Source organism: Hylobates moloch, unplaced genomic scaffold (assembly GCF_009828535.3).
Source record: "Hylobates moloch isolate HMO894 unplaced genomic scaffold, HMol_V3 SCAFFOLD_3, whole genome shotgun sequence".
Classification (NCBI taxonomy): Eukaryota; Metazoa; Chordata; class Mammalia; order Primates; family Hylobatidae; genus Hylobates; species Hylobates moloch.
The window spans coordinates 94,398,443-94,411,779 of NW_026652278.1; the positions used below are offsets into that span (position 1 = coordinate 94,398,443).

A 13,337-nucleotide genomic window follows, 5' to 3' on the forward strand; every position below is an offset into this window, starting at 1 on the left:
CCGCCGCCCGCCCGCCGCGCGCCCACAGCCCGGCCCGAGTCGCGGGGCCCGAGCGACGGCGCCGGCCGGGGCCGCGGCGCGCGGAAGCCACTTTGCACGGTCAGCGCCAGGCACAAGTTTGTTCCGCGGCTCCCGGGAGCCTGGGCGCTGAGGGAGAATCCCGCTGAGGGGAGCAGGAGAGGGAGGCGCCGAAGGGCACAAGAGTGGGGAAAAGTGCGGAAAGAAGCAACAGCCGCTCCACCCGGGACCAGAAAAGTGGTCAGCGCGTCCCGGCCGACCGCCCTGCGCAGGGGATGCGGCGGCGCCGGCGGCGGCTAACGGTCCAGGGAGGCGGCAGGGGCGGCGGGAGCCGCTAGGCGGAGAGAGACCAGGTAAGAGACATAACGGTTCAGGGAGAGCGAGCGGCCGCGGCGCGGCTCCGGCAGCGGCGGCAGCGGAGGGGGGCAGAGAGCACTACTTTCTACTTTCCCACTCCACTTTGCCGTCCCTGCCCCGGTCGCCCCCAGCCCGGCTCGCCCCCCTCACCCCCGGGGGCGCCCCGGCTGCCCAGCTCCCCCTGATTCCGCCGCTCCCCGGTCCCCTCCGCCACTCACCGTTATTGCGCCGCGGGTTCGCCTGCTTTCTGCGCTTACACCTGGGGCCATCCGCCATGATCCTCTCGCTTGTGTCTAAATGCTCGAGTCACCTCCTCCCCCTCCCTCCCCCTTCCCCCCTCCCCCCTCCGCCTCCACCCCTCCCCCCTCCCCACCGCACCTGGTTTACGACACTCCCGGCTTTACGACATCACCTTCCTTACACCTAGAGGCGCTCGCTCTACGGCCGGAACCTTGTTGCTAGGGACCGGGCGGTTTGCGGCAACCGTGGGCACTGCTGAATTTGAATTGAGGGGCGAGGGAAAAGTTTTCCTCAGGTGTGGTGGGGTCAGGGAGGCGGGTGCTGGGAAGCCGTGGGGACGTGGTCAGAAAGGCGACGGGCTGTCGGAGTTGGAAAGGTAATGTTGGAGGCTCAGCGGCGTCCTGCCTCCGCGCTGGCCACACCCGCCGTGGCTGCCCGGGACAGGGAGGGATCTGGCTGATTTCTCTCTCTACCCTATGCCCTCGGAGCTGCCCCTCCGGCGTCCAGAGGTCCCCGCCTGCCTGCTTCCTGGAGGCAGGGCTACCATCAGTCCCACGCCTCGCGTGTCCGCCCCGCGCACCCCGGGGCTAAGGAAAGGGATCGCAGTCTAGACTCCCCAGGGCGTTCCCTTGATGAGGGGAAGGGCAGGTTTGGGGACGGCGAGGACACGCGGCGACTGGAGAGAGGCTACCTGACCCGCGCAGCCCGGACTCCCTTCCCTTCCCTTCCAGGGACGCCTGGTTCCCCCCCAAACGAACCGGGATGGGAAGTGACTTCAATGAGATTGAACTTCAGCTGGACTGAAAGAGAGGCTAGAAGTTCCGCTTGCCAGCAGTCTCGTTAGTAGAGCGGAATGAGTAATACCCACACGGTGCTTGTCTCACTTCCCCATCCGCACCCGGCCCTCACCTGCTGTCACCTCGGCCTCCCCCACCCTGTCCGCGTTCCCCGCCCTCCTCCTCGCGTAGACCCGTGGGATCCTAGGCGGCAGGACTCAGAGCTAAGGTATCTACAGGCCATGCATTCCTTCCTAAATGAGCGGTCATCGCCGTGCAGGACCTTAAGGCAAGAAGCATCAGCTGACAGATGTGATCTCTGAACCTGATAGATTGCTAATTTTATCTTATTTTATCCTTGACTTGGTACAAGTTTGGGGATTTCTGAAAAGACCATACAGATAACCACAAATATCAAGAAAGTCGTCTTCAGTATTAAGTAGAATTTAGATTTAGATTTCCTTCCTGCTTCCCACCTCCTTCGAATAAGGAAACGTCTTTGGGACCAACTTTATGGAATAAATAAGCTGAGCTGTATTTCAAGTAATATAGTTATAAATTAACAATGTAGGAGTTATTGATAGAGAAATTGAGAAAACTGAAACGTGACCGGAGTATTGGAAATAACGTAGTACATCACCTAGCACAATGACACATAGTAGGTGCTCAATAAATTTATGCTTATAATTTTTGTCACTTCTATGGCAGGATTTTTTTATTAGGTTAAAATTATCTTTTAAACACCTTCCGGAATTTTAGAATATTCATTAATAATGTCTTCAAACCTTTCAACTGAAATAAATTTACAGCTGAAGTCTGGTGATTTAAAGTTAGAAGGTTTAATCTTGAATATAGGTGAACATTTTCTCTCCCACATTTTCTTGGGCATTTTGAGAAGTAAATGCATTATTTATTGGTCCATGAAATGTGACTGTAAATATTCTTTGCTATACATTATGTCTATATATCTGCATTCATCCCCAATGCCAAAACTAGAATCATTAGTCTTGATCATTTTAAGTACAGGCAGTCCTCGCTTTCCTCGATACCATGTTAACCGAAACTTGTGCATGTCAACATGGTGTCCTTGCTTTGCTTGGTTAAGTGTGAGCTCTTCCTCCCTTTTTTTAAGAGTTGTACAATGTTTTTCAGTCGCCTACCGAATCAGGTCATAGACTATGGAATTGCCCCCACTCCACCAACATTTTTACAGCTACCCTAATTTCTGACCAGAAAGGAAAAAAAAACTTTCCAGCTCTATCACACATTTTACCTACTCTTAAACTTACGAAGTATTACAAATAGCATTTTCTCATGTTCTCCTTCTGACCTGTACCTCCCCCCTAAGCTTCCTTCAGTGTTCATCCTCACCTCATAAAGAGATGAAGTGAAGAGACAAACAGAAGTCATTTTCTTCCTTACTTTAGTGGTTTCTGCTTTAGTTAGTTTGGGCCAAACTGTGTGGACAAGTACCTTTTCAGGTAACTTTATTTTCTTATTTCTATGTCCTCAACACCTAGTGGAGTACGTAGCCAATAGTAGATGCTTAATAAACATTTCTTAAATTAATATCGTTGACCTTTTCTGACCCTGTTCTTGACAGTAAGATACATAATCTGCCTTCATCCCTTTAGTCCTTAGGAACAGATAAAGTCATGGATGTGAAAGTGATTACTGTCATTAATATCCAGATTAAAATTGCTCTTAATTTTAGTTTCTCCATAATCATTTTCCCTAAACAATGAACTCGGTTCACCTTTTTTTTTAAAAATATGCACAGTGAATATTACTGGTAGCCTAAATCTTCTAACATAAAATTTCCATTTTGTAAAAGCTTCTGATAAGCATATATGTTATGAATTGAATGTTTGATTATTATACTTTAATGTTCTTGAAAATGTTGTTACCTGGACTGGAAAGAAAACAGACAAAAGTAAATCTCAGAATAAATTACTGCTTTAAACATGATGCATGTGTGACGGTTGCTTCTTATCTCTTAAATATAACTAAAGAATAGGGGGAAAATCTTTAGAATCAATTTATAAAAGAAGATTATTAAAATTTAGGTTTATTCAAATCAAACGGTAGGGGATACTAATATATGAGTTTAACATGTATTCTGCATTCTTGGTTTTAGTAATTGTAGTGCTGTCATACAGCATACATTCAATATATATGCTTATTTTTAATATGTCAATGAAATGTTAACACTCTGCTTCTACTGAGCACTGGGATTATATATGCTGAAAGGAAGATATTCTAAAAATGAATTTCTATACTATTCCAAATTTATAGGGAAAAATGTAAATGGATAAAATAGTTCCAATACTGAGTTGTTTCTATAAATTTTTCATAAACCCTTTGCACCTATTTGCTTTTCATATATGATTCATGTAGAAATTAGGATAAAATTCGATATAAAATTATCTTAAGTTTAAAATGTAGAGATTTCACGGTGTTCCACATGAAGCATATCATTCTCACATACCTCTTCCAAAACACGTTGAAAAGTGCAATGTATAATTCTCTAGTCTTCATCAAAATTTAAAGTTGGTTAATTTCATGGAAGGATAGCATGTAAATGCAACTCTTGAATTCAATATCTAATTTTAATCTTAGAGTTTTTGAAGGAAAAAGAATGTGATACATGTTATCCCTCAAAGTACAGAATTTAGAGGTCCCATACAGCCGCTACGCAATTCTTGGCTCTGACCATGTCTCCTGACCTACAGTAATTCTGGATTTGCGGTTCACCGTGGAACAAAGAAGGGCAATGGTCATTTCACTGTTGCAGTCTCACCAAATTCTGCAGTCATTGAGTCAGGAAGGAAACATGACTACAGGGTGATGCAGAACCCACAGTTGGCCACAGGACCCATGCCAGCCCTTCGAATACAGCCTCCCAGGAGGTATCACAGGGACAAATGTTTTCTCCATACTTCCATGTGATTTTGTTACATAGTATACCACAAAATGGTTCTTACCCCTCTGGGGAATGAGGCTCCTATTTTTAATGTAAGTCAATGAAATGTTAACACATGAAGTTTCTTATTTACGAGGCGATTTTTCAGGAACGTGTCTAATACAGAGATAGATATAAGTATAAATATATGGAGAAAGATGTTTGCAGAATGTCAGTGAACATCCAAAAAGTAAAACTAGTGTTTTCCATGAAGTCACAATAAAAAGAATTTCTTTCAAAGTCTGCCTCCATAGAAGTTAGATTGTAGTTTCTATTACTAATATTACTTATGAATATGAATAACATTTAATTTTTTCTACACTTTATACGTAGGTAACTTGAGAGGAAGCAACACACATTTTTTATTTAAGTGAATTTTAAGTATTTACAATGATATCAGTGGTCCAATAGCTGGTTTCTACTGCTGTTTTTTCTCTTTTGTCTCCACGTATTTCTTTTTTCTGTCATCTTGACTTCTTTTAGCAGCTGATTGATTCTGTTACAGAATATGGCTGTTTCTTTGACCTACAGTGCTGGTGTTCTGTAAACCACAGATCCTCAGTTACAGTCGTTGCCTCTGTTTAATCCTTGGTGTACATGGATTTAAAATGTTTGCAGTCAGTAACAGGTTTTAGATGTTCTACCATTGTATTAAACTCACATGAGAAAGTTGGTGATAAATACCCTGCATCCAATTATATCCACAACTTTAAGATCCCTGGTCACACCCTTCTCATTCTCTTCAGACATCATGCCTCTATTTCTTTTCTCTCTCTCTTTATTCTACTTACATAAATAGATCAGACATTGTGCCCCTCCCCGCCGTTTTACTTTGTAATCATTCCCTTTCTCTGTCTTTCTTTGTCCCCACTCTGTTTGGATCATTTCCCTTTCTCTTTTTGTTTAAAATTTTCTGAATCGTTCCAACTCTGTGAAATGCTTTGCTTTTTCATATTATCCTTGTTACGCTCTGTCCTTCAAAGTCCATTCTCTGCCTTTCCATGCTCTGTGAGGCTTACTTCTGTGGAAGTCACATCACCCAGGCTTCTTTGCCCTCTGGTTCCTATTTGGTTTCAGCCAATTTGGAGGCTTTGGCAAATGATCAGAGAAAGGAAAAAGAGAGAGGTGAGGATATTTATTCTATTCCCTGCTGCCTGGCTGTGGCTCTAGCTTCATTCCTCTACCTGAGGTCCCTGGCTCATGTTGGACACCCTCATCCCATGGCCACAGGTCTTGCCAAGTTCCAGAAACTGCCTCTTCTCTTTGTGTCTTCAGGCCCAGGGTGGTAATGGTTGATTGCTTCGTCACTTCTTCCCTTAAAACCTGTCCACACCTCTGTAAATAGTCTCTTCTTTAAACTCTCTTCAGTGTATCCTTTGAATGTGCCATATGCTTCCTGCCAGGACCCTGAGTAATATGCATATAGAAATAAAGCATTTTAACCTTATTTCTTACCAACCAATAATTCTGTTATTTCCACTAATTACAATACTAATGTTAAATGTGATATAAATGTCTTATGTCATTTGCTGAACAAGTATATACTCATGTTCTAATGTACGTACTTGAAAAATCTGGCAAATACTATCACATAGTAATTATTCAATAACCTATTTGTGGAATGATGGCCTGCCTCTGCCTTAATCTAAAATCTAGGCGAGACAACTTTTACATATTTAAAACAATGAGAGAAAAAAATCATACCACAGTATTAAGATAGAGAGCTAATTGTCCCTAATATGTTTCTTCCTCTTTTAAAATGATAGAACTGTCCATTTTTATCACACTTGAAATAATTCTTAGCTGGGTGTGGTGGTTCATGCCTATAATCCCAGTGCTTTGGGAAGCCAAGGCAGGAGGATTGCTTAAGGCCAGGTGTTGGAGCCCAGCCTAGGCAACATAGCAAGATCTACTCTCTACAAAAAATTTTAAAATTTGCTAGGCATCGTAAAGCACACCTACAGTCCCAGCTACTCAAGAAGCTGAGGCAGGAGGATCACTTGAGCCCAGGAGTTTAAGGGTGAAGTGAGCTCTGATCACACAACTGCACTTCAGCCAGGGCAGCAGAGTGAGACCTGCCTCTAGGAAAAAAAAAAGGGGGGGGGTCTGTTTCTCTTCTTATATGTATCTAGGTCTCACTATGCTACTTAGTTCTGGCCAAAGAGATGTAAGTGGTGTGCACAACATTGACGAAGATCTTCAAAAAGATCTTTCATTCATATAATTTGTGAAGATCAAATCAGTGTACTTGGGATATCCATCACCTTAATTATCTGTCTTTTCTTTATGCTAGAACCATTCAAATTGGAAGTTTACTTATTGTGTAGACAGTTCCTTAAATAATAGAGCTAATGTAAGCTAACAGTTATTCTAGACAACATAATATTCCAACTAATGTTAAACAAACAGCATGTTAATATCTCTTCTTTTTTTTATTATACTTTAAGTTCTAGGGTACATGTGCACAACGTGCAGGTACTGCTAGATTTTCTCAACTTGGGCAGAGCTGTCTAGAGCTCCTTAAGTTATGCAGAGCAAAAAGACTGAAGGAGCCTGAGTCCTTGACACTGTGGAACACCATTACCAGCCCAGGTACTTGGGAGGATGAGATGGGAAGATCGCTCAAGCCTAGGTCGAGGCTTCAGTGAGTCATGATTGCACCACTGCACTCCAGCCTGGGCAACAGAGCAGGACCCTGTCTCAAAAAAAAAAAAAAGATAATCTGCAAATATTATTGTTCACGTGTGCCTAATTTGCAAAGTCACATCTTATTTTTGTGTTACTTTTCCTTGCAGAATTCCTTCTTACATGATTATTCAGAATTAATGCAGGAACAGAAAAATACAAATACCACATGTTCTCACTCACAAATAGGAGCTAAGCATGGAGTACACGTGGACATAAACATGGGAACAACAGGTACTGCAGACTACTAGAGGGAGGGAGGGGCGTGGGTTGAAAAACCACCTACTAGGTACTATGCTGACTACCTGGGTGCAATATATCCATGTAACAAACCTGCACATGTATCCCCTGTGTCTAAAATAACAACTGAAATTTTTTAAAAAGTTAAGTTCTCTTGATGCTGTCCTGCTCAGTTTTTCGTTTCCCTCGCAGAACACTAATTCACATCTTCTATACGGTAGATGCTGTTAACTTCAAGGCCCTTCATGGCCTACAGGTGCTTTCAATGTAATATCCCACGTCCTTAGCACCTTTGTACGGCTTGGCTCCTGCTTACTGACCTCTGAGGCCTCATCTGGAACTATGAGTCCATTTTATTCAATGCTTTAATGCTATTGGATTTGTACCACAAAGCACTATACTTTCATTTTGAGATTTCTGCATATGCTGTGACTTCTGCCTTTAATACTCTCTTCTCCTACTCTTCTGACAACACTATTACTTCTCCAAGAAAGATTTCCTTGACTCTGGGTTTGTTTAGATCTTTCTCTTAGGTAAACCATATTTCCTTGACATTTGTGTATCAGCCTTTTAATATATGTTTCTCCCACAAACCTGTAAGCTTCTTGTGGTCAGGGACCATATTAAGCATTTACAGTTCCATGCAGTGTCTGCCACATAGAATATGCTCAAGAATGTTAGACCTTTAATTCCAGCACTTTGAGAGGCCAAGGTGGGTGGATCACCTGAGGTCAGGAGTTTGAGACCAGCTGGGCCAATACGGTAAAACCCCGTCTCTACCAAAAATACAAAAAGTTGGCTGAGCATGGTGGTGCATGCCTGTAATCCCAGCTACTCAGAAGACTGAGGCAGGAGAATCGCTTGAACCCAGAAGGCAGAGGTTGCAGTGAGTTGAGATCCTGCCACTGCACTCCAGCCTGGGTGACAGAGGAAGACTCTGTCTCAAAAAAAAAAAAAAAAAAAAAGATATTAGTTGAATAAATGAACAATGAACAATTAAAACTTCTACATGGCACAATGCTAAATGTTATATACAAAGTAATGACCAATTAGCATAATGTTATAAATCTGCAAATTAAAGATGAACAAATAAAACATATATCTCAATCATGAAATACAAAACTTGCATACTGTGAGTTGTGGAATAGTGGCTCCCAACAATGTCCACGTCCTAATCCCCCAAACCTGGGAAAAGGTTTGGTTATATGGCAAAGGGGAATTTACATTGTAGATGGAATTAAGCATGCTAATCAGCTGACCTTTAAATGAAGAGATATTTTGAATTATCTGGGTGGGCCCAGTTTAGTCACTAAGACCCTTATAACTGGAAGAGAGAGGCAGAATAGAGGAACGAGTGAGCTGGCAAGATGCAAAGGACTCTGTTGGATGTTGCTGACTTTGAGGACGGAGGAAGAGGCTCAAAACCAAGGAATGTGGGCAGCATCTAGAAGCTGAAGCAGACCAGGAAATGGAGTCTCCCCTAGGCCCTTCTGAAGGAACTCAATTCCACCAAAACCTTGATTTGAGTCTTGTGAGACCTGCTTTGGACTTCTCACTTCCAAAAGAGTAAGATAATAATACATTTACTTTTCTTTTAATTAAAACAATTTTTTTTTGGAGACAGGGTCTCCGTTGCCCAAACTGGAATGCAGTGGTGCAAACATGGCTCACTGCAGCCTCCACCTCCTGGGCTCAAGTCATCTTCCCACCTCAGCCTCCCAAGTAGTTGGAATTACAGGCCTGTGCCACCCTGCTCAGCTAATTTTTGTATCTTTTGTAGAGACAGGGTTTCGCCATGTTGCCTGGCTGGTTTTGAACTATTGAGCTCAAGCGATCCGCCAACCTCGGCCTCCCAAAGTGCTGGGATTAAAGGTGTGAGCCACTGAGCCTGGCCGATTTATGTTGTTTTAATCCACAAAGTTTGTGGTAATTTTTAACAGCAGCAATAGGAAACAAATACACATTCCCACATGGAACAGGATTAACTTTGGCTGCATATGACAGAAAACCTAAGAGAATGGCAGCTGAAGCAAGACGTACATTTGTTTCTTTCTAAGAGAAAGAGAAATCTGGAGGAGGAAGTCCAGGGCTGGTAATGGTGTTCCACAGTGTCAAGGACTCAGGCTCCTTCAGTCTTTTTGCTCTGCATAACTTAAGGAGCTCTAGACAGCTCTGCCCAAGTTGAGAAAATCTAGCAGTACCTGCACGTTGTGCACATGTACCCTAGAACTTAAAGTATAATAAAAAAAAGAAGAGATATTAACATGCTGTTTGTTTAACATTAGTTGGAATATTATGTTGTCTAGAATAACTGTTAGCTTACATTAGCTCTATTATTTAAGGAACTGTCTACACAATAAGTAAACTTCCAATTTGAATGGTTCTAGCATAAAGAAAAGACAGATAATTAAGGTGATGGATATCCCAAATACACTGATTTGATCTTTACAAATTATATGAATGTATTAAATTATCACATGTTCCTCAAAACTGTGCACATCTATTCTGCATCAGTAAAAAATAAGTAAACTTTTTACCTTAGGATAAATTAACAGTATTTGCAATGCAGTTAGAGGGCATAGGATTCTTGCCATTCTTACACAATTCTTTTTAAAAATACAAGTTGCTGGGCACGGTGGCTCATGCCTGTAATCCCAGCACTTTGGGAAGTCAAGCCAGGAGGATTGCTTTGAGTCCAGGAGTTTGAGACCAGCCTAGGCAACATAGTGAAATCTTGTCTCTACAAAAAATCAGCCAGGCATGGTGGTACATACCTGTAGTCCCAGCTACTAGGCAGGCTGAAGCAGGGGGATCCCTTGAACACAGGAGGTCGAGGCTGCAGTGAGCTGAGATTGTGCCATTGTACTCCAACCTGGACAACAAGTGAGGCCCTGTCTCAAAAAAAAAAAAAAAAAAAAGCACAAGTTAAAGACTATAATAGAAATATTAAAACTTAGTCTTGTTTCTTGGTTTGTACCAGTTCAAACTGGTCCAAGCCAAATGATAGGAATTTATAATAAGGATATAAGAGTTTTTGTGTTTTTTTCACAGACCCTGAGAGTAGACATGCAGGCAGGTCGCACAAGTGAAGAATCGGAACACCTTTAGATAGGCAAGCAGCACCCCTCTATTTCTTGCCTCTGCGTCTGTCTGTGCTTCTGTTTTGTTTTCTTTCAGGGCCTACTGCTGTGCATGAAGGTGGTATGGACTCAGAACTCTGAAGTCTGAGGAGACAGATACATGCCCACCACCACATCACCACACAATACCTAGAGTCAAAACAGTTACCCCATTCCTACCCCCAACTGAGTTATTCAATAAAGCCTGCATTATTGAATCTGTTTTCCCATGTATAGTTTATATAGTTACATAATAATTAGTTTTTCCCATATACTTAGGATAACTACATGTAATTTAGTATTATGCTGTTTTCACTTATATATCACCTACATTTTCCTGATACAGGTACATAGCCTTTATATTTGTCCTTTTTCTCTTGACTGCTATGTTTCTCAAATGGATATACTGTCATTTCCTAAGCCAGTTATATATTGTTGAACATTTAAATTACTCCCTTTTTTGTTTTGTAAATAAACATCATTATGATATAGTTTTTGTTTGGTTGGTTTTTGATCATTTCCTGGGAAAATATTCTCAAAACTGAAATTACTGAATCAGTGGGAGTGAACACGGTTGTGTCTTTTAAAATATTTTGTCAGCTTCCTCTCAAGAAGGATTGTACCAATGTGTGTTACCACTAGAAGTATATGAGTTTGTCTCACCATGCTTCTAAATTTTTCAAAACTGGTAGCTTATTCACACTGGAACATGAATTGTTCAACATTTTAGAATATATACATATATAGGAAAACACAAATGAACTAATCACAAGCATATGTAAATATGTAATAAATTCCAGCACTGATTAAGCCAGTGATCCTGTTAGCTCAGTATCTTGAGACCTAGTTAAGGTCTTTTGTGTTAAATTCACCAATAGCGTTTCAAAAAAAAAGTGTTACTTTTTATTTCTGAAGGCTTTTGCAAAGGAATGGCTTTGGTTTTATGACCAGTTTTGTGTTTGAAATTATCTGTCCAGACTTTGACCAAGGTGTTCTATTAATTGTCAAATGTGATTGAATTTGATCACATGTTTCTTTCTAGGTTACTTTATAAGGTGTTCCTGCACATCATAAAAAATGCCTACAAGGGGCCAAATTACTTTATTCCTAGATTTGATACTGTTTTATATTATTGCTATATAGGCTTAGATAAGTATGTTGTTTTACCTTCAGAAGCCATATTTTAGCTACAGGTAAAGCCATTCTTAATTAGAATAGTATATAAAACATACACATGGGAAACCAACATTATTCAGCATGTTTTGCTATTACTAACAACAATTTATGTTATTTTAATATTGTAAATAGTTCTGGAATTTTCTTATTTTCCGTATATTGAATTACATTAAATAAGTAACTTTTCTCGGCCGGGCGCGGTGGCTGACGCCTGTAATCCCAGCACTTTGGGAGGCCGAGGCAGGCTGATCACAAGGTCAGGAGATCGAGACCATCCTGGCTAACACGGTGAAACCCTGTTTCTACTAAAAATACAAAAAATTAGCCGGGCGTGGTGGTGGGCGCCTATAGTCCCAGCTACCCGAGAGGCTGAGGCAGGAGAATGGTGTGAACCCGGGAGATGGAGCTTGCAGTGAGCCGAGTTCGCACCACTGCACTCCAGCCTGGGCGACAGAGTGAGACTCCGTCTCAAACAAACAAACAAACAAAAAAGTAACTTTTCTCTTTAGTAGCTTATTTCCTGAATCTGCCCATTTGATATCATGCTATTGATTGGTAAGCACCAATCAATATCTATGTTAATTTGTAAAAAATAATGTCATAAAAGTATGGAAGATTTTCTGGTAGACATTTTCATTAGCCAACTGGTGACATTTTTGGTAAATGCCAAAAAGTAATATATGAATATATGAAACATCAAATGTTTAGCATAAACTTTATAAATAACAGAAATGGCTAGTGGAAGAAAGTATACAGATATTGTCTGCTAAAATAAAGATTTATAAATTGACTGTATGAAAAAATATAATTAGTCTCTTAAACTGAACAAATTGATTATAGTTCTGGTCTTGTTTTCTGTGTCTGTGGAAGTCATAGTAAATCAAGAAAACGTACAGCTTGAATTCTGCTGTTTTTTTCCTTAGTACCTAGTTTGCTTACATTTTTTTGTCCTCCCTTGAACTCACTTTCTCCAGACTTTGGGTATGTCATGGGCATAAATCAAACCACTCAGATCCACTTTTGGAGGTTGGTGTTGCTTTTAAAGCATGTCCTTGTATCTCTTCTCCTTCCACTGCTAGTCATTACAGAACTGACCAAAAGCTATCAACCAGACAAAAGCTTCTGATGCAAAGAATTTGACAACCCATTAGCTAGAAAACTATTCCCTGAATAATCCAAAATCGATTGAAGCCTTTCCCCCACATATAACATTATTCTGCCATTCCATTCATTTCTGCATTCCTCCTTTGTATAGTCTTGGGAAACATAGATCTGTGATGTAGCTGCGAAAGACATCATGATACCAAATAGGAAACAAGGATTTGGAAGACACTTTGGACCTCTTAATTTCCAGGCCACTTGATAGCAGATACAGTTCATTACACAAGAAAATTGCTTGATCTTGGGAAAAGAGGATACTGGAGGTGAGGGAAAATGAATTAGTCACCAAGACGGTTCACCTTGCAATTCAATCACTTAGATCTAACTGGAGAATGATTGCTGCCATGTTCCAGAAAAAGAATGAAAGCCTCATTTCACAATAAGATGGTGAATTGTACATCTTCTGTATTTAGATTCTAGAAGAAAGGAAGATTCTTTATTCCCCACCCTCCTCCCCTCCCCACCTACCCATTATTCTTCATAACTACAAATCCCATGGTTAAATTCTGTTGTACTCAATAAACATAAACTCAGAGCTCTGCCAGGACAATATTCTAAAGCTTAAAGTGTAAATATTCAGAAAAAAATATAAGAAGTATTTTA

The 13,337-nt window shown here is 41.2% G+C and overlaps 1 protein-coding gene and 1 long non-coding RNA gene across 4 annotated transcripts in view; one reads left to right on the forward strand and one right to left on the reverse strand.

The window, feature by feature from the left end:
* Positions 1–686, reverse strand: part of ZEB1 (zinc finger E-box binding homeobox 1) — a 210,379-nt gene extending 209,693 nt beyond the window's left edge. For all 3 annotated transcript variants that reach the window (XM_032144061.2, XM_032144043.2, XM_032144034.2), the window contains exon 1: positions 594–686. In XM_032144061.2, the coding sequence (XP_031999952.1) occupies positions 594–651 (58 nt within the window). In that variant the 5' untranslated portion in view covers positions 652–686. The remainder of the gene's footprint in view (positions 1–593) is intronic.
* Positions 55–10,888, forward strand: LOC116462028 (uncharacterized). Its single transcript, XR_009212863.1, has 2 exons — positions 55–371; positions 10,456–10,888. It is a non-coding gene; the product is annotated as an uncharacterized LOC116462028 (long non-coding RNA).
* The last annotated feature ends 2,449 nt before the right edge of the window (positions 10,889–13,337 follow it).